This window comes from Pristiophorus japonicus, chromosome 8, assembly GCF_044704955.1.
Source record: "Pristiophorus japonicus isolate sPriJap1 chromosome 8, sPriJap1.hap1, whole genome shotgun sequence".
Classification (NCBI taxonomy): Eukaryota; Metazoa; Chordata; class Chondrichthyes; family Pristiophoridae; genus Pristiophorus; species Pristiophorus japonicus.
In genome coordinates, this window is record NC_091984.1 from 33,031,943 (window position 1) to 33,052,344 (window position 20,402).

At 47.4% G+C, this 20,402-nt stretch overlaps 1 protein-coding gene across 1 annotated transcript in view; it reads right to left on the minus strand.

The window, feature by feature from the left end:
* LOC139268039 (dihydropyrimidine dehydrogenase [NADP(+)]-like) overlaps positions 1–6,360 on the minus strand; it is a 1,057,241-nt gene extending 1,050,881 nt beyond the window's left edge. The window contains exon 1 of the mRNA XM_070886024.1: positions 6,253–6,360. Coding sequence (XP_070742125.1) covers positions 6,253–6,291 — 39 coding nt within the window. The 5' untranslated portion in view covers positions 6,292–6,360. The remainder of the gene's footprint in view (positions 1–6,252) is intronic.
* Positions 6,361–20,402: the final 14,042 nt, after the last annotated feature.

The window sequence follows — 20,402 nt, forward strand, 5'->3', positions numbered from 1 at the left end:
CTGAATTTCGGTAGGGACTGGGACTCTGCCGCTGTCAATCAGCGGTGGAGTGATGGTGACATCACAGCGCATGTGCGTCACCACGTCTCTCCCCTCCGTTAAAAGGGAGAGAATCTGTCAGTTTTCATTGCCCACTGGGCCACCAGGGAGCGTTTTGACCGGGCCAGCAGCATAGCACCCAAGAGGGGGTGCCAGGCTGCCCATTGGCAGCCCAGCCGAACCCATGGGCACTATCTTGACGGCCGATCGGGAAGTCAGCCGGCAAAAATTAATATATGATGGCTGCGGCAGTGGGCCCTCCCCTTGAAGGGCCATCACGCTGCCGGGCCACACACACTCCAGATAAGATGCAGCAACACAGAAAGCTGTCGGGGGCACCGCGCGGCAAGGGATCAATTTTTTTTTTTAACCTGAATTTTGGTCGGTGCATTTCTCAGGTGAGAGAGAGCGGAGGTGCACGTTCTGATGACGCACTTGTGGCGGGCATCAGCATCAGGGTGGAATCGGGACCAGGCCAAAAAATCCCCGACCTGGATTTGGGTCGGTTCGGCCAGTTGATCACAAAGCAGCGACCATGGGATTCCGACACATGGCCGCCGCAAATGGGCAGTAAGGGGTCTTTCTGAGACCCTGAATTTTGGCTCCAAATGTCACACTTTTGAAAAAACCTTCCTAGTACAATTCAGTATAAGTTTAAAAAAAATACTTTTACTATTGCACAGAAGCAAAATAGGAAATGCAGAAGGAAAATCATACAGAGCACATGGGTAAGCCTCTAGTTTAATCTTTGATATACTCATAAATGTTCATTTTCTAAAATGAACAAAAGCAAGACCTACATATACTTTGAACACAATGAGTTCTGAGGATTTCTACAAGTACAGCACTTGTGAAAGGTTTGTAGTGTTGAATCAAAATGTATATAAAAGATATTGATTGATTCATGTCACTGTCAAGCATTGCCCCATGGCTACGTGGAAGGCAGAGGCTTGTAATCATTCAGAGAGGTGAACACTTAGTTCCTCATACTCTGGTCATATCCAATTACTCACACATATTGGGATCATACTTTGAAAAAAAAAATGCTGCACCATTACTTGTTAATGTCAAACCAGATCACGGATATTTTTTAGGTGGAGTGCCAAATGATCCCCTCTCCCCTCTCAAATGGGAAAATTATTGAACCACTTGTTATTTGTATGCTGGTTCCTCTATATGGGTGTTAAGATATCCAGTTGCAGTATCCATGGGATAAACAAGCACCAGTATGTTTTGGAAAATTAGCCAGTCAAAATGAAACATGACTGGAACAACAACAGCTCCAAGGAAGTTGTCCCTATTTCTGTTCCATCATGAGCAGCAGTAGTGACTATTGCAAATTAAGAGCTCAAACTGTAACTTTACCATCTGCCTAAAGAAAGATACAGATTTTTTTTTTTTTGTTTATTCTTGGACTGTCGACGTTGCTGGTGAAGCCAGCCAGCATTTATTGCTCTGGAGATGGAGGTGGTGAGCCTCCTTCTTGAAACATTGCAGTGGATGTGATAAGGGTGCTCCCCAAAGCTGTTAGATAGGGAGTTCCCAGATTTTGACACAGTTAAGATATATATCCAGAAAAGGAAGTTGGATAGTCAGCAACTTTTGGGAATGGGGTCAAGGGAGCGGGAAGTGGGTCTCAGGGACAGGATGAGCTTGGAAAGGTCATGAGGAGAGATCGGAGAGAAACTGGAGAAAGATGCGAGGTCAAGGCTAGGGCAGGGGGGATCGTTCGAGGAAGTTTGGCCCGGTGGGCTAGGGGAAGGAAGGGAAGAGGCAGAGGCGGCCGAATGGATGCTCTCAATCTTCGAGACTACGAAGTCGATGAGCTCCTCGCATGTATTGTCAGAGGTAAGGGTGGAGACTGGGGAGAGGGGTTTAAAAATACAGTTAGCAGTGGAGATTAGAAGCTGGAGTTTATGTTTACATTTCAGAATGATTCTGGGTCAAACTCAGGGTCAAATAGGATGTTGAGATGGCAAACAGTCAGGTTCAGCTGGAGACAGTGGGCCAGGGAAGAGAATGGAACCAGTGGTGAGGGAATGAAATTCGTGGCAGGGGCAAAAACAATGGCTTCAGTCTTCCCAATAGTTAATCAGAGGAAATTGCAGCTCGTCTGGTCATTATCACATTGCTGTTTGTGGGAGCTTGCTTGTGTGCAAATTGGCTGCCGGGTTTCCTACATTACAACAGTGACGACACTCCAAAAGTACTTCATTGGCTGTAAAGCGCTTTGAGGTGTCCGGGCTATGTGAAAGGCACTATATACGTGCAAGTCTTTCCTTCTTTCATCCAGAAGTGGATGACGCACAAGCAGGCTGACAACACAGAGGCAGTGGAGGGGTGGAGGGGGTCGAGAGAAGTAGTGGGGAGGTGGAGCTGGGTGTCATCGCGTCCTTGTGGAACGCGATGTTGTGCTTTCGGATGATGTCGTTGAGGGGCAGTAAGTAGATGAGAAATAGGAAGGACAGGTCATTGAGAGACTCCAGATATAAGTCAGAAATATAGTCACATCCTACTGTGATCAACAGAACAAGACATCACACAGGGGATTGAGTCGGGGCAGGAGGACACAAGAATTCAACAGAACATAGCCTAATATTGAGCCCAAGTTTCCGCCCCCTGTAAAAACAGCTCACCTTGACTTTCTTGAATAAAAAGGGCGCTGAAAACTTACCTGCTAATTCTCCGAGCTCCTCAGGACATCTTCAGCCTAGGCATAGCAAAGCACAAGGGATGGGGGGGCGGAGCCAGTTCCCGGCGCTGAAAACAATGCCGAGACCTCTGCACGTGCGTACTAGAGTGCGCGCGCATGTGCAGTAGCTCCTCGCAACCTGACGCTCTGCAGGCCCGCTGCCGCATTCAGACTCTATCCCTCGTTCAGCCTCCCCCCCGTCTTCAGCCTCCGTTCATCCCCCTCCTCCCTTCCCCCGCATTCAGCCTCCATTCACCCCCCTCCCCTCCCCCGTGTTCAGCCTTCGTTCATCGCCCCCCCCCCCCCTGCGTTCAGCCTTCTGTTCAGCCTCCCCACCAACGTGCCCCCCGCAGCGTTCAGCCTCCGTTCACCCGCTTTCCCACCCCACCCACGTTCAGCCTCCGTTCAGCCTCCCCCCACCTCTCTGGTTAGTTCCTCCCCCCTCCCTCCTCCTCCCCTCCCCCCACCCCCTACCTTTCACTGTCAGAAACACAGAGACACAGACAGAGACAGAGAGAGAGACACTGACAGAGACAGAGAGAGAGACACTGACAGAGAGAGAGAGAGAGAGAGACACTGACAGAGAGAGAGAGAGACACTGACAGAGAGACACTGACAGAGAGAGAGACACTGACAGAGAGAGAGAGAGAGAGAGACACTGACAGAGAGAGAGAGAGAGACACTGACAGAGAGACACTGACAGAGAGAGAGAGAGAGAGACCCTGACAGAGAGAGAGACCCTGACAGAGACAGAGAGAGAGACCCTGACAGAGAGAGAGAGACATGGACAGAAACACAGAGAAAGGCTGACAGAAACACCTTCCCTTCACATAAATGTAGGACTTCTATTTTTTAGTTGTTATTGATTGGTTGCTTATTACTTTGGTCTTGGTGCTTTAGGTGCAGGGTTCCTTCTATTTTTTATTTGTTAATTAATTGCTTAGTACGTTTTGTGCTTTGATTAGTGCTTGGTGCTTTAAATGTACTTATGCTTCTTTAATGTTGTTGTGAAGGTGTTTAGTGCTTTGGAAAATCCTCTAACTTCCCTTCCCCCACCCCCCTGTTAATGTTGATGTGTCTGCCTCAGCCGGGAGCCTACATTTGCTTACCGAGCAGGCGGTGAAATCAGGTTGTTCTCACTTAGACATAGACATAGAAACATAGAAAATAGGTGCAGGAGTAGGCCATTCGGCCCTTCTAGCCTGCACCGCCATTCAATGAGTTCATGGCTGAACATTCAACTTCAGTACCCCATTCCTGCTTTCTCGCCATACCCCTTGATCCCCCTAGCAGTAAGGACCTCATCTAACTCCTTTTTGAATATATTTAGTGAATTGGCCTCAACAACTTTCTGTGGTAGAGAATTCCACAGGTTCACCACTCTCTGGGTGAAGAAGTTCCTCCGCATCTCGGTCCTAAATGGCTTACCCCTTATCCTTAGACTGTGACCTCTGGTTCTGGACTTCCCCAACATTGGGAACATTCTTCCTGCATCTAAACTGTCTAACCCCGTCAGAATTTTAAATGTTTCTATGAGGTCCCCTCTCATTCTTCTGAACTCCAGTGAATACAAGCCCAGTTGATCCAGTCTTTCTTGATAGGTCAGTCCCGCCATCCCGGGAATCAGTCTGGTGAACCTTCGCTGCACTCCCTCAATAGCAAGAATGTCCTTCCTCAGGTTAGGAGACCAAAACTGTACACAATACTCCAGGTGTGGCCTCACCAATGCCCTGTACAACTGTAGCAACACCTCCCTGCCCCTGTACTCAAATCCCCTTGCTATGAAGGCCAACATGCCATTTGCTTTCTTAACCGCCTGCTGCACATGCATGCCAACCTTCAATGACTGATGTACCATGACACCCAGGTCTCTTTGCACCTCCCCTTTTCCTAATCTGTCACCATTCAGATAATAGTCTGTCTCTCTGTTTTTACCACCAAAGTGGATAACCTCACATTTATCCACATTATACTTCATCTGCCATGCATTTGCCCACTCACCTAACCTATCCAAGTCGCTCTGCAGCCTCACAGCATCCTCCTCGCAGCTCACACTGCCACCCAACTTAGTGTCATCCGCAAATTTGGAGATACTACATTTAATCCCCTCATCTAAATCATTAATGTACAGTGTAAACAGCTGGGGCCCCAGCACAGAACCTTGCGGTACCCCACTAGTCACTGCCTGCCATTCTGAAAAGTACCCATTTACTCCTACTCTTTGCTTCCTGTCTGACAACCAGTTCTCAATCCATGTCAGTACACTACCCCCAATCCCATGTGCTCTAACTTTGCACATCAATCTCTTGTGTGGGACCTTGTCGAACGCCTTCTGAAAGTCCAAATATACCACATCAACTGGTTCTCCCTTGTCCACTCTACTGGAAACATCCTCAAAAAATTCCAGAAGATTTGTCAAGCATGATTTCCCTTTCACAAATCCATGCTGACTTGGACCTATCATGTCACCTCTTTCCAAATGCACTGCTATGACATCCTTAATAATTGATTCCATCATTTTACTCACTACCGATGTCAGGCTGACCGGTCTATAATTCCCTGTTTTCTCTCTCCCTCCTTTTTTAAAAAGTGGGGTGACATTGGCTACCCTCCACTCTATAGGAACTGATCCAGAGTCCGCAGGAGCGGCGAGGTCGGGGCGAAGGAGCGGCGAGAGATCGTAGAGGGACGTGATCGGGGCCCAGGGGAGGCGTGAGTTCGGGGCCAGGGGCCCAGGGGCAGCACGGGCCAGCCCACACTGCGATATGTGTGCGCACTAGGTCCGTGCAGTAGAGCTGGTCTCCAGTCGTCCTGGTTAACCCTTGCCACTGGACCAAGACCTAGCTCTGTCAAGCCTGTGTGGTGGCTGGTGTGCAACGGCCACCACACGTTAAAAAAATCCACGCACAGGCATCTTCCGCCTTCAACATATAGTTCGGGTCCGACATTGAAACACCTGTGAACTTGCCCTTTTTTGGCGTGGAAGTCATCCTCGTTTCGAGGGACTGCCTATGATGATGATTTATAATAAGAGAAACTGTCCTCACTCAGCAGACAGATATAAGGCAAAGAGGTTTTAGGCCATTTTAAGTGATGTGTTTAAGGCTTTAGTCCTTTGTGTTTAATGCTTCCCGCCCCCCATCTCTGGCTGTGCCTGCAATGAACTTAACTCTAGGTAAGGTTTTTCAGGACAGAGGAGGTTTTCGCTGCCTAAACTTGCAAAACTAGGCCTAACTGGCTTTTGAAAAAAAAACTGAACTAAAACGAAACGGAACTGGAGCAAACTAAATGCCGAGAATTGCGATTTCTAAGATACTCGAAAATAAACTAGTTGTTCCAAAAAAATTGGAGCAACTCCATCTGAAACTTGGGCCTATCGGATCAAAACATCTGCTTGATTTATGCACCTAAACCTTCGATTAAAAAAGTAGACACCTCACTATTACAAGAACCCAGAAAACTGTACACAAGACAAACATTATGAGATTGAAGTGCGACGCTTGATAAATCAGTGCTCTTACCTCTATATCTGGCAGATCAATGCTGAGCATTCGGGACATGGCGCAGCTGTTCAGGAAGCGAGTCTGACTGCAAGTGAAAACTTTAAGCAAAACTTCTTCCTTGCTTGTGTCGCTGCAGCTGTGACTGAACCTGAATTCTGGGTAATGGTAATTTAATGAGGATCAGGGACAGTCCAGTGGCAGAAGTCCAAAGATAAGCTTTGTTTTGTAGGGGGAGGGAGAGTACAAACCTTTGCACTTCAACAAATAACAGAAAAGATACGCAACATATTGTACTTGTTTGCATATTTCTTTATTTTAGTAAGGCCACAGTAAGATCAAATATGAACCATTTTAGCCGTTGGCTCAAATAACTGAACATAAAGCTTAATATCTAAAGGAGTCACTGAAAGTGTTTATTTAGATTTGAGTCGTTCTGCTGTATGCATTAAAGATACAATACTAGTGAGTGCATCATCATTTCCCACCATATCTGCAGATTCAGCCAGATGACCCTCGCACGAACAGTGCCACCATATCTGGACAACGAGATTGCTGCACAGCTCTAGTCATTATTGTTATATATGTAAACTTGTATTTACTCTGTACAGCCACCAGAGGGCTCATCCCCTGGAGTCCAAAGGGATCCCATAATCCCTTGGGAGCACAGGTATTTAAAGAGGCCTCGCAGGTTGGAGAGGCACTCTGGAGACCTACAATAAAAGACTATGGTCACACTTTACTTTGAGCTCACAGTGTTCAGTCTGATTCTTTCTCCATACATAACAACTGGCGACGAGATACAGATAGCGAACACAAAAATGCAGAGAACAGTGGGCAACCTGGAGAAATTCTTGGAGGGAGATGATTGGGAAACTTTTGTGGAGCGACTCGAACAATACTTCGTGGCCAACGAGCTAGATGGGGAAGAGAACGCTGCCAAACGAAGGGCGATCCTTCTCACCGTCTGTGGGGCATCAACGTATGGCCTCATGAAGAATCTGCTCACTCCAGCGAAACTCACGAAGAAATCGTACGATGATTTGTGCACACTGGTCTGAGAGCATTTGAACTCAAAGGAAAGCGTTCTGATGGCGAGGTACTGGTTCTACACCTACAAAAGGTCTGAAGGCCAGGAAGTGGCGAGTTATGTCGCCGAGCTAAGACGCCTTGCAGGACATTGCGAATTTGAAGGACATTTGGAGCACATGCTCAGAGACTTTTTCGCACTTGGCATTGGCCACGAAATTATACTTCGAAAACTTTTGACTGTACAGACCCCAACCTCGAGTAATGCCATAGCGATAGTCCAGGTGTTCATTGCCACGAGTGACAATGCTAAGCAAATCTCTCAGCACTCAAGTGCTGCTACAAGTACTGTGAACAAAGTGATGTTGTTTTCGAATCGCAAGGTACGGGGCAGGTCACACATGCCTGCAGCTGCAGGTCCGCAGATGTCTCAGAGTCCACCATCAAGGGTGATGAATGCAAGGCCATTAACACCTTGTTGGCGCTGCAGGGGTGATCATTGTTTCCATTCATGTCGGTTCAAAGGGTATGTTTTCAAGGGCTGTGGAACAATGGGACACCTCCAACGAATGTGCAGGCGAGCTGCTAATCCTGTTAAACCTGAAAACCACCATGTTGCAGAGGAGGACAGATCCACGGAGAATCACGACGAACCAGAGCCTCAGACCGAGGAGGCAGAGGTACATGGGGTGCACACATTCACCAGTAATTGTCCCCCGATAATTCTGAATGTTGAACTAAATGGACTCCTGCTGTCAATGGAATTGAACACGGGCGTGAGCCAGTCCATCATGGGCAAAAATACTTTCGAAAGACTGTGGTGCAACAAGGCCTCAAGGCCAGTCTTAACTCCAATCCGTACGAAACTAAGAACTACATGAAAGAACTGATCCCTGTAATTGGTAATGCTACCATAAAGGTCTCCTACAATGGAGCGGTGCACAAGCTACCACTCTGGGTGGCACTGGGCGATGGTCCCACACTGCTCGGCAGGAGCTGGCTGCGAAAGATACGCTGGAACTGGCCCATCCAAGCGCCATCGCCAGCTGAAGACATTTTAGTGTGCCCAGGTCTTAAACAAGTTTCCTTCGCTGTTCAAGCCTGGTATTGGGAAATTCCGAGGAGCAAAAGTGAAGACCCACCTAATTCCAGGGGCGCGACCCATCCATCACAAGGCGAGAGCAGTACCGTACATGATGAGAGAAAGTGTAGAGATCGAGCTAGACTGGCTGCAACAAGAGGGCATCATTTCACCGATCGAGTTCAATGAGTGGGCCAGCCTGACCGTTTCTGTCCTCAAGGGAGATGGCACCTTCAGAATCTGTAACGACTACAAAGTAACTATCAATCGTTTCTCCCTGCAGGACCAATAGCCATTACCAAAGGCCGACAACCTCTTTGCAATGCTGGCGGGAGGTATGACGTTCACGAAGCTGGATCTGACTTCAGCCTACATGACGCAGGAACTGGAGGAATCATCGAAGGCCCTCATCTGCATCAACATGCACAAAGATGTTCTTGTTTATAACAGATGCCCATTTGGAATGCGATCAGCAGCGGCGATATTCTAGAGAAACATAGAAAGCTTACTGAAGTCGGTCTCGCACACCGTGGTCTTCCAGGACGACATCTTGGTCACAGGTCGGAGCACAGTCGTGCATCTGCAGAACCTGGAGGAGGTTCTTAGTCGACTCAACCGCGTGGGGCTCAGGTTAAAATGCTCGAAGTGCGTTTTCCTGGCACCTGAAGTGGAGTTCTTGGGAAGGAGGATTGCAGCGGGCAGCATCAGGCCCACCAACGGATGTAATCGAGAACGCACCGAGGCCACAGAATGTGACAGAGCTGCGGAAATTTCGGGGCCTCCTGAACTACTTTGGTAATTTCTTACCGGGTCTCAGCACACTGTTAGAACCACTGCATGTCTTACTATGGAAAGGGGACGAATGGGTTTGGGGCAAAAGCCAAGAAAATGCCTTTGTAAAAGCGAGAAAATTGTTATGCTCAAACAAATTGCTTGTGTTGTATGATCCATGTAAACGTTTGGTACTAGCATGTGATGCGTCGTCATATGGCGTCAGGTGTGTATTGCAACAAGCTAATGATTTCGGGAAACTGCAACTGATTGCTTATGCATCCAGGGGTCTGTCTAAGGCTGAGACAGCATGATTGAGAAAGAAGCGTTTGCGTGTGTCTATGAGGTAAAGAAAATGCATCAATACCTGTTTGGGCTAAAGTTTGAATTGGAAACTGACTATAAGCCACTTATATCCCTGTTTTCTGAGAGTAAAGGGATAAATACCAAAGCATCGGCCCGCATCCAGAGATGGGTGCCCACGTTGTCTGCATACAACTACGCCATCTGCCACAGGCCAGGCACAGAAAACTGCGTCGATGCTCTCAGTAGACTGTCATTGCCCACCACGGGGGTGAAAATGGTGCAGCCCGCAGATTTGGCCATGGTTATGGAAGCATTTGAGAGTGAGCAATCACCCGTCACTGCCCAGCAGATCAAAACCTGGACAAGCCAGGGCCCCTTATTATCTCTAGTCAAAAGCTGTGTGCTTCACAGGAGGTGATCCAGTGTCCCAGTGGAAATGCAGGAAGAGTTAAAGCCGTTCCAGCGGCGCAAAGATGAAATGTCTATACAGGCAGACTGCCTTCTGTGGGGCAATCGAGTAGTGGTCTCCAAGAAGGGCAGAGACACCTTCATCAATGACCTTCACAGTACCCACCCAGGTATCATAATGATGAAAGCAATAGCCAGCTCCCATTTGTGGTGGCCTGGTATCGATACGGACTTAGAGTCCTGCGTTCACAGATGTAATACATGCTCACAGTTAAGCAATGTACCCAGGGAGGTGCCACTAAGTTTATGGTCTTGGCCCTCCAAACCGTGGTCCAGGCTACATGTCGACTATGCAGGCCCGTTCTTGGGTAAACTGTTCCTTGTGGTTGTAGACGCGTACTCCAAGTGGATTGAATGTGAGATAATGTCAGCTAGCACGTCCGCTGCCACTACTGAAAGCCTGCAGGCCATGTTTGCCACACATGGCCTACACGATGTCCTGGTGAGCGACAATGGGCCATGTTTTACCAGTGCTGAGTTCAAAGAATTCATGACCCGTAACGGGATCAAACATGTCACATCTGCCCTGTTTAAACCAGCGTCCAATGGTCAGGCAGAGAGAGCAGTGCAAACCATCAAGCAAGGCTTGAAGAGGGTAACTGAAGGCTCGCTGCAGACTCACCTATCCCGAGTCCTGCTTAGCTATCGCACGAGACCACACTCACTCACTGGGATCCCACCTGCTGAACTGCTCATGAAAAGAGCACTTAAGACAAGGCCCTCGTTAGTTCACCCTGATCTACATGAACAGGTAGAGAGCAGGCGGCTTCAACAAAGTACATACCATGATAGCGCAAATGTGTCACGCGAGATTGAAATCAATGATCCTGTATTTGTATTGAATTATGGATATGGTCCCAAGTGGCTTCCCGGCACTGTCGCGGCCAAAGAGAGGAGCAGGGTGTTTCAGGTCAAACTTTCAAATGGACTCATTCACCAGAAACACTTGGACCAAATGAAACTCAGATTCACGGACTATCCTGAGCAACCCACCTTGTTCCCAATCTTTTTTGATCCCCCAATACACACACCAGTGGCAACCGGCACCACGGTTGACCACAAAGCAGAATCTATCATCCACAGCAGCCCAGCAGGACCCAGCACACCAGGCAGCCCAGCAAGGCCAGCTGCACAGCAGCCCAGTGAGGGCCCAACAAATGATTCAACAATACCAGCTTTCACACCGAGACGATCAACCAGGGCAAGAAGGGCCCCAGATCGACTCACATTGTAAATAGTTACACTATTGACTTTGGGGGGTGGAGGGGGGTTGTTATCTATGTAAACTTGTATTTAATCTGTACAGCCACCAGAGGGCTCATCGCCTGGAGTCCCAAGGGATCCCATAATCCTTTGGGAGCACAAGTATTTAAGGAGGCCTCACAGGTTGGAGAAGCGCTCTGGAGACCTGCAATAAAAGACTAAGGTCACACTTTACTTTGAGCTCACAGTGTTCAGTCTGACTCTTTCTCCATACATAACAATTATGTCCACAATTTCTGGCACGTTCTCTTTATTTGTTATTTGCATTCTTAAATTGGTCAACACAGAATTAATTTTCCTTTCATTTTGAGTGAATATATCCTTGGATTTAATGGACCCACTCCCCCTTTCCATTTGTGGTTTTTAAAAGAAACATAACTGCAAATGCTGGATATCTGTAAACAGAAACATCAACTCAGTCAGCAGATTTTAAGAGAAAAGACAACTTAATGTTTCGGGTCTGTGCCCCTCCTAACCGAAAGTAAGCAAGCCCTTTTAGAGGGAGACCAAAAGTCAAGAGAAGGAAATGAGACAACAAATAACCCTGAGCGGAAGACGTGCAAACTCCTGAATGGAGAAGCAGCAACCTGTTGAATGATGTAAAAAATCATTTCGCTGAGGAAATAAAAAAGACATTAGAAGAATAAAGAATGTGAAAAAGACGGGAAAGGCTTGAGATTTGAAATGAAAACAGAAAATTCTGGAAATACAGAGGGAAACAAAACGATCAAGAATTTCTATAGGTATATAAAAAGGGAAAGAGTGGCTAGAGTAAATGTTGGTCCCTTAGAGGACGAGACCAGGGAATTCGTAATGGGGAACATGGAGATGGCAGAAACTCTGAACAAATATTTTGTATCAGTCCTTACGGTAGAGGACACTAATAATATTCCAACAGTGGGATAGTCAAGGGGCTATAGGGGGGGGAGGAATTTAACACAATCACAATCACGAAGGAGGTGGTACTCAGTAAGATAATGGGACTAAAGGCGGATAAATCCCCTGGACTTGATGGCTTGCATCCTAGGGTCTTAAGATAAATAGCGACAGGGATTGTGGATGCATTGGTTGTAATTTACCAAAATTCCCTGGATTCTGGAGAGGTCCCAGCAGATTGGAAAACTGTAAATGTAACGTCCGTATTTAAAAAAGGAGGCAGACAAAAAGCAGGAAACTATCGACCAGTTAGTTTAACATCTGTGATTGGGAAGATGTTGGAGTTCATTATTAAAGAAGCAGTAGCAGGACATTTGGAAAAGCAAAATTCGGTCAGGCAGAGTCAGCATGGATTTATGAAGGGGAAGTCATGTTTGACCAATTTGCTAGAATTCTTTGAGGATGTAACGAACAGGGGGGATAAAGGGGAACCAGTGGATGTGGTGTATTTGGACTTCCAGAAGACATTTGACAAGGTGCCACATAAAAGGTTACTGCACAAGATAAAAGTTCAAGGGGTTGGGGGTAATATATTAGCATGGATAGAGGATTGGCTAACTAACAGAAAACAGAGAGTCGGGATAAATGGTTCACTCTCAGGTTGGCAAACAGTAACCAGTGGGGTCCCGCAGGGATCAGTGCTGGGACCCCAACTATTTACAATCTATATTAACGACTTGGAGGAAGGGGCTGAATGTAATGTAGCCAAGTTTGCCGACGATACAAAGATGGGAGAAAGAGCAATGTGTGAGGAGAACACAATAAATCTGCAAAAGGACATAGACAGGCGAAATGAGTGGGCAAAAATTTGGCAGATGGAAAATAATGTTGGACATTGTGAGGACATGCACTTTGGCATAACTATCAAAGAGCAAGTTATTATTTAAATGGAGAAAGATTGCAAAATGCTGCAGTAAGCAGGATCTGGGGGTACTTGTGCATGAAACACAAAAGGACAGTGTTGTGTATGGAGAAAGAGTCAGACTGAACACTGTGATCTCAAAGTAAAGTGTGACCATAGTCTTTTAATGCAGGTCTCCAGAGTGCTTCTCCAACCTGGAAAGCCTCCTTAAATACCTGTGCTCCCACGGCATTATGGGATCCCTTGAGACTCCTGGGGATGAGCCCTCTGGTGGCTTTACAGAGTAAATACAAGTTCATATATATAACAATACTATCACCCCCAAAGTCAATAGTTTAACTATTTACAATGTGAGTCGATCTGCCCTTCATGCCCTGGTTGATCATCTCGGTGTGAAAGCTGGTGTTGTTGAATAATTTGTTGGGCCCTCGCTGGGCTGCTGTGCAGCTGGGCTTGCTGAGCTGTCTGGTGGGTTGGGCCTGCTGGGCTGCTGTGGATGATGGGTTCTGCTTCGTGGTCAACCGTGGTGCCGGTTGCCACTGGTGTGTATGTTGGGGGATCAAAAAAGGTAGGGTCCAAGGTGGGTTGCTCAGTATAGTCCGTGAATCTGAGTTTCATTTGGTGCAAGTGTTTCCAGTGAATGAGTCCATTCGAAAGTTTGACCCGAAACATCCTGCCCCCCTCTTTGGCCACGACAGTGCCAGGAAGCCACTTGGGACCTTATCCATAATTTAATACAAATACAGGATCATTGATTTCAATCTCGCGTGACACATTTGCGCTATCATGGTATGCACTTTGTTGAAGCCGCCTTCTCTCTACCTGTTCATGTAGATCAGAGTGAACTAATGAGAGCCTTGTCTTAAGTGCTCTTTTCATGAGCAGTTCAGCAGGTGGGATCCCAGTGAGTGAGTGGGGTCTCGTGCCGCAGCTAAGCAGGATTCGGGATAGGCGAGTCTGCAGTGAGCCTTCAGTTACCCTCTTCAAGCCTTGCTTGAAGGTTTGCACTGCTCTCTCTGCCTGACCATTGGACACTGGTTTAAACGGGGCAGATGTGACATGTTTGATCCCGTTACGGGTCATGAATTCTTCGAACTCAGCACTGGTAAAACATAACCCGTTGTCACTCACCAGGACATCGGGTAAGCCGTGAGTGGCAAACATGGCCCGCAGGCTTTCAGTAGTGGCAACGGATATGCTAGCCAACATTATCTCACATTCAATCCACTTGGAGTACGCGTCTGCAACCACAAGGAACATTTTATCCAAGAACGGGCCTGCATAGTCGGCGTGTACCCTAGACCACGGTTTGGAGGGCCAAGTCCATAAACTTAGCGGTGCCTCCCTGGGTACATTGCTTAACTGCGAGCATGTATTACATCTATGAACGCAGGACTCTAAGTCCGCATCGATACCGGGCCACCAGACGTGGGATCTGGCTATCGCATTCATCATTACGATGCCTGGGTGGGTACTGTGGAGGTCATTGATGAAGATGTCTCTGCTCTTCTTGGGGACCACTACTCGATTGCCCCACAGAAGGCAGTCTGTCTGTATAGACATTTCAACTTTGTGCCACTGGAACAGCTTTATCTCTTCCTGCATTTCCACTGGGACACTGGACCAGCTCCCGTGATGCACACAGCTTTTGACGAGAGATAATAAGGGGCCCTGGCTTGTCCCGGTTCTGATCTGCCGGGCAGTGACGGGTGATTGCTCACTCTCAAATGCTTCCATAACCATGGCTAGATCTGCGGGCTGCGCCATTTCCACCCCTGTGAGAGTATCGGCGCAGTTTTCTGTGCCTGTCCTGTGGCGGATGGCATAGTTGTCTGCGGACAACATGAGCGGCCATCTCTGGATGCGGGCTGATGCATTGGTATTTATCCCTTTACTCTCGGAGAACAGGGATATAAGTGACTTATGGTCAGTTTCCAATTCGAATTTTAGCCCAAACTGGTATTGATGCATTTTCTTTACTTCATAGACACATGCAAATGCTTCTTTCTCAATCATTCTGTCGGCTCTCTCAGCCTTGGACAGACTCCTAGATGCATAAGCAACTGGTTGCAGTTTCCCGAAATCATTAGCTTGTTACAATACACACCCGACACCATATGGCGACGCATCACATGCTAGTCCCAAATGGTTACATGTATCATACAGCACAAGCAATTTGTTTGAGCATAACAATTTTCTCGCTTTTACAAAGGCATTTTCTTGGCTTTTGCCCCAAACCCATTTTCCCCCTTTTCGTAGTAAGACATGTAGTGGTTCTAACAGTGTGCTGATACCTGGTAAGAAGTTACTAAAGTCGTTCAATAGTCCCAGAAACGACCGCAGCTCCGTCACGTTCTGTGGCCTCGGTGCGTTCTCGATTGCCTCCATCTTCGCGTTGGTGGGCCTGATGCCATCCGCTGCAATCCTCCTTCCCAAGAACGCCACTTCAGGCACCAGGAAAACGCACTTCGAGCATTTTAACCTGAGCCCCACGCGGTTGAGTTGACTAAGAACCTCCTCCAGGTTCTGCAGATGCTCGACTGTGTTCTGACCTGTGACCAAGATGCCGTCCTGGAAGACCACGGTGTGTGGGACCGACTTCAGTAAACTTTCCATGTTTCTCTGGAATATGGCCACCACTGATCGGATTCCAAATGGGCATCTGTTATAAACAAAAAGGCCTTTGTGCGTGTTGTTGCAGGTGAGGGGCTTCGATGATTCCTCCAGTTCCTGCTTCATATAGGCTGAAGTCAGATCCAGCTTCGTGAACGTCTTTCCTCCCGCCAACATTGCAAAGAGGTCGTTGGCCTTTGGTAGTTGGTCTTGCTCCTGCAAGGAGAAACGATTGATAGTTACTTTGTAATCGCCACAGATTCTTTCAGTGCCGTCTCCCTTGAGGACTGGGATGACAGGACTGGCCCACTTGTTGAACTTGATCGGTGAAATGATGCCCTCTCTTTGCAGCCGGTCTAACTCGATCTCTACCCTTTCTCTCATCATGTATGGTACTGCACTCGTCTTGTGATGGATGGGTCGCACCCCCGGAATTAGGTGGATCTACACTTTTGCTTCTTGGAATTTCCCGATGACTGGTTCCAACAGCGAAGGAAATTTATTTAAGACTTGGGCACACGAAGTATCGTCAGCGGATGATAGCGCTCGGACATCGTCCCAATTACAGCGTATCTTTCCCAGCCAGATCCTGCCGAGCAGCGTGGGATCATCGCCCGGTGCCACCCAGAGTGCTAGCTTGTACATCGCTCCATCACAGGAAACCTTTATGGTAGGACTGCCGATTACAGGAATCAGTTTTTTTGTGTAAGTTCTTAGTTTCATGCAAATTGGAGTTAAGAATTGCCTTGAGGCCTTGTTGCTCCAGAACCTTTCGAAAGTATTTTTGCCCACGATGCACTGGCTTTCACCCGTGTCCAGCTCCATTGACACCGGGAGTCCATTTAGTTCAACATTCAGCATTATCGGGGGACAATTCGTGGTGAATGAGTGCACCCCATGTACCTCTGCCTCCTCGATCTGAGGCTCTGGTTCGTCATGGTCCTCCGTGGATCTGTCCTCCTCTGCAACATGGTAGTTTGCAGGTTTAACAGGCTTTGCAGCTCGCCTGCACACTCATTGGAGGTGTCCCATTGTTCCACAGCCCTTGCAAACGTACTCTTTGAATCGGCATGAATGGAAACGATGATCACCTCCGCAGCGCCAACAAGGTGTTAATGGCCTTGCATTCATCACCTTGATGGTGGACTCTGAGAGATCTGCGGGCATGTGTGACTTGCTCTGTACGTTATGATTCAAAAACAACATCACTTTGTTCACAGTACTTGTAGCAGCACTTGTGTGCTGAGAGATTTGCTTTGTATTGTCACTCGTGGCAAAGAACGCCTGGTCTATCGCTATGGCCTTACTCAAGGTTGGGGTCTCTGCAGTTAAAAGTTTGCGAAGTATGGTTTTGTGGCCAATGCCAAGTACGAAAAAGTCTCTGAGCATGTGTTCCAAATGTTCTTCAAATTCGCAATGTCCTGCAAGCAGTCTTAGCTCGGTGACATAACTCGCCACTTCCTGGCCTTCAGACCTTTTGCAGGTGTAGAATCGGTACCTCGCCATCAGAACGCTTTCCTTCGGGTTCAAATGCTCTCGGACCAGTGTGCACAAATCGTCGTACGATTTCTCTGTGGGTTTTGCTGGAATGAGCAGATTCTTCATGAGGCCATATGTTGGTGCCCCACAGACGGTGAGGAGGATTGCCGTTCATTTGGCAGCGCTATCTTCCCCATCTAGCTCGTTGGCCACGAAGTATTGGTTGAGTCACTCCACAAAGGTTTCCCAATCATCTCCCTCCGAGATGCTCACTGTTCTCTGCATCTTTGGGTTCGCTATCTGTATCCCGTCATCAGATTTGCGTATGGAGAAAGAGACAGACTGAACACTGTGAGCGCAAAGTAAAGTGCGACTGGCGTCTTTTATTGCAGTTCTCCAGAGTGCCTCTCCAACCTGTGAGGCCTCCTTAAATACCTGTGCTCCCAAGGGATTATGGGATCCCTTGGAACTCACGGGGATGAGCCCACTGGTGGCTGTAAAGAGTAAATAAAAGTTCACATATATAACAGATAGTATGCAGGTACAGCAAGTGATCAGGAAGGCCAATGGAATCTTGGCCTTTATTACAAAGGGGATGGAGTATAAAAGCAGGAAAGTCTTGCTACAGTTGTACAGGGTATTGGTGAGACCACACCTGGAATACTGTGTGCAGTTTTGGTTTCCATATTTACTAAAGGATATACTTGCTTTGGAGGCAGTTCAGAGAAGGTTCACAAGGTTGATTCCAGAGATGAAGGGGTTGAGTTATGAGGAAAGGTTGAGTAGTTTGGGCCTCTACTCATTGGAATTCAGAAGAATGAGAGGTGATCTTATCAAAACATATACGATTATGAGAGGGCTTGACAAAGTGGATGCAGAGAGGATGTTTCCACTGACAGGGCAGACTATAACTAGAGGGCATAATCTTGGAATAAGGGGCCGCCCATTTAAGACTGAGATGAGGAGAAATTTATTCTCTGAGGGTTGTGGATCTGTGGAATTCGCTGCCTCAGAGAAAGAGCTGTGGAAGCTGGGACATTGAATAAATGTAAGACAGAAATAGACAGTATATAAGGGGTTATGAGGAGCGGGCAGGAAAGTGGACCTGAGTCCATGATCGGATCAGCCATGATCGTATTGAATGGCGGAGCAGGCTCGAAGAGCCATATGGCCTACTCCTGCTCCTATTTCTTGTGTTCTTATGTAACATGCCAAAACAGACACTGACACTATGTTCTGATATGGAGTCAACTTCCAGAGCATCAACTGGCCTCCCCTCCTTTTTGGACAGCGTGGGATTGGGTCCGAGAGGAGGGGGCGGCGATGGGGGGGCTATGTAGCAGGTCGCGATCCAGGACATTCTTTTGCTGTGCTTGTCAGTGTGGTTTTAACTGAATTACTCCAATTGAAATAGTCATGCGGCCAATTAAGTGGAGCGGGTCTGATTACAACTCTCTTAAATTATATAATTCTTCCAAGTGCACCCTTGTTAAAGGGACACAACAACTAGAAACTGCATGCTTTCCGGGGATGAAGATGCACTCCCTTCCCTCCGGTGCCCACCAGTCACGGAAGGCCTTGAGCGTACCGGTAGATACTGCGTACTCCATCCGTGAACATACCCGCAGAAGAGAGACAGGCAATCGGGCTGAATGACCCTCTCCACCACCCACTGCCTGGACCTGTTAATTACCATCTTGGCTAGGCCCAGGAGCAGTCCTACGAGGAGGCCCTCCGACCTGCCCACTCCTCCCCACACTGGGTGCCCAAAGATCAGGAGCGTGGGACTGAAGTAATGTCCGAGGGGAAGTGTTTGCTCTTGCTGTTGGGGAGGGGTTAAATTAATATGGCAGGAGGATGGGAACCTATACAGGGAGACAGAGGGAAGTATAATGGGGGCAGAAGCAAAAGATAGAAAGAAGAAAAGTAAAAGTGGAGGGTAGAGAAACCCAAGGCAAAAAACAAAAAGGGCCACATTACAGAAAAATTCTAAAGGGGCAAAGTGTGTTAAAAAGACAAGCCTGAAGGCTCTGTGCCTCAATGCGAGGAGTATTCGGAAAAAGGTTGACGAATTAACTGCGCAGAGAGCAGTTAACGGATGTGATGTAATTGGCATCACGGAGACATGGCTCCAGGGTGACCAAAGCTGGGAACTCAACATCCAGGGGTATTCAACATTTAGGAAGGATAGACAGAAAGGAAAAGGAGGTTGGGTTGGGTTGCGTTGCTGGTTAAAGAGGAAATTAATGCAATAGTAAGGATGGACATTAGCTTGGATGATGTGGAATCGGTATGGGTGGAGCTACGGAGTACCAAAGGCAGAAAAGGCTAGTGGGAGTTGTGTACAGACCACCAAACAGTAGTAGTGAGGTTGGGGATGGCATCAAACAGGAAATTGGGGATGCGTGCAATAAAGGTACAGCAGTTATCATGGGCGACTTTAATCTACATATTGATTGGGCTAACCAAATTGGCAGCAATACGGGTCCAGGAGGATTTCCTGGAGTGTATTAGGGATGGTTTTCTAGACCAATATGTCAAGGAACCAACTAGAGGGCTGGCCAGCCTAGACTGGGTGATGTGTAATGAGAAAGGACTAATTAGCAATCTTGTTGTGTGAGGCCCCTTGGGGAAGAATGACCATAATATGGTAGAATTCTTTACTAAGATGGAGAGTGACACAGTTAATTCAGAGACTAGCGTCCTGAACTTAAGGAAAGGTAACTTTGATGGAATGAGACGTGAATTGGCTAGAATAGACTGGCAAGTGATATTTAAAGGGTTGACGGTGGATCGGCAAGGGCAAACATTTAAAGATCACATGGATGAACTTCAACAATTGTACATCCCTGTCTGGAGTAAAAATAAAATGGGGAAGGTGGCTCAACCGGGGCTAACAAGGGAAATTAAGGACAGTGTTAAATCCAAGGAAGAGGCATATAAATTGGCCAGAAAAAGCAGCAAACCTGAGGACTGGGAGATTTTTGTAATACAGCAGAGGAGGACAAAGGGTTTAATTAGGAGGGGGGAAATAGAGAATCAGAGGAAGCTTGCTGGGAACATAAAAACTGACTGCAAAAGCTTCCATAGATATGTGAAGAGAAAAACATGAGTGAAAACAAACGTAGGTCCGTTGTAGTCAGATTCAGGTGAATTTATAATGGAGAACAAAGAAATGGCGGACTAGTTAAACAAATACTTTGTTTCTGTCTTCACGTAGGAAATAGTAGGAGACCGAGGGTCTAGTGAGAAGGAAATCCTTATTAGGCGGGAAATTGTGTTAGGGAAATTGATGGGATTGAAGGCCGATAAATCCCCAGGGCCTGATAGTCTGCATCCCAGAGTACTTAAGGAATTAGCCCT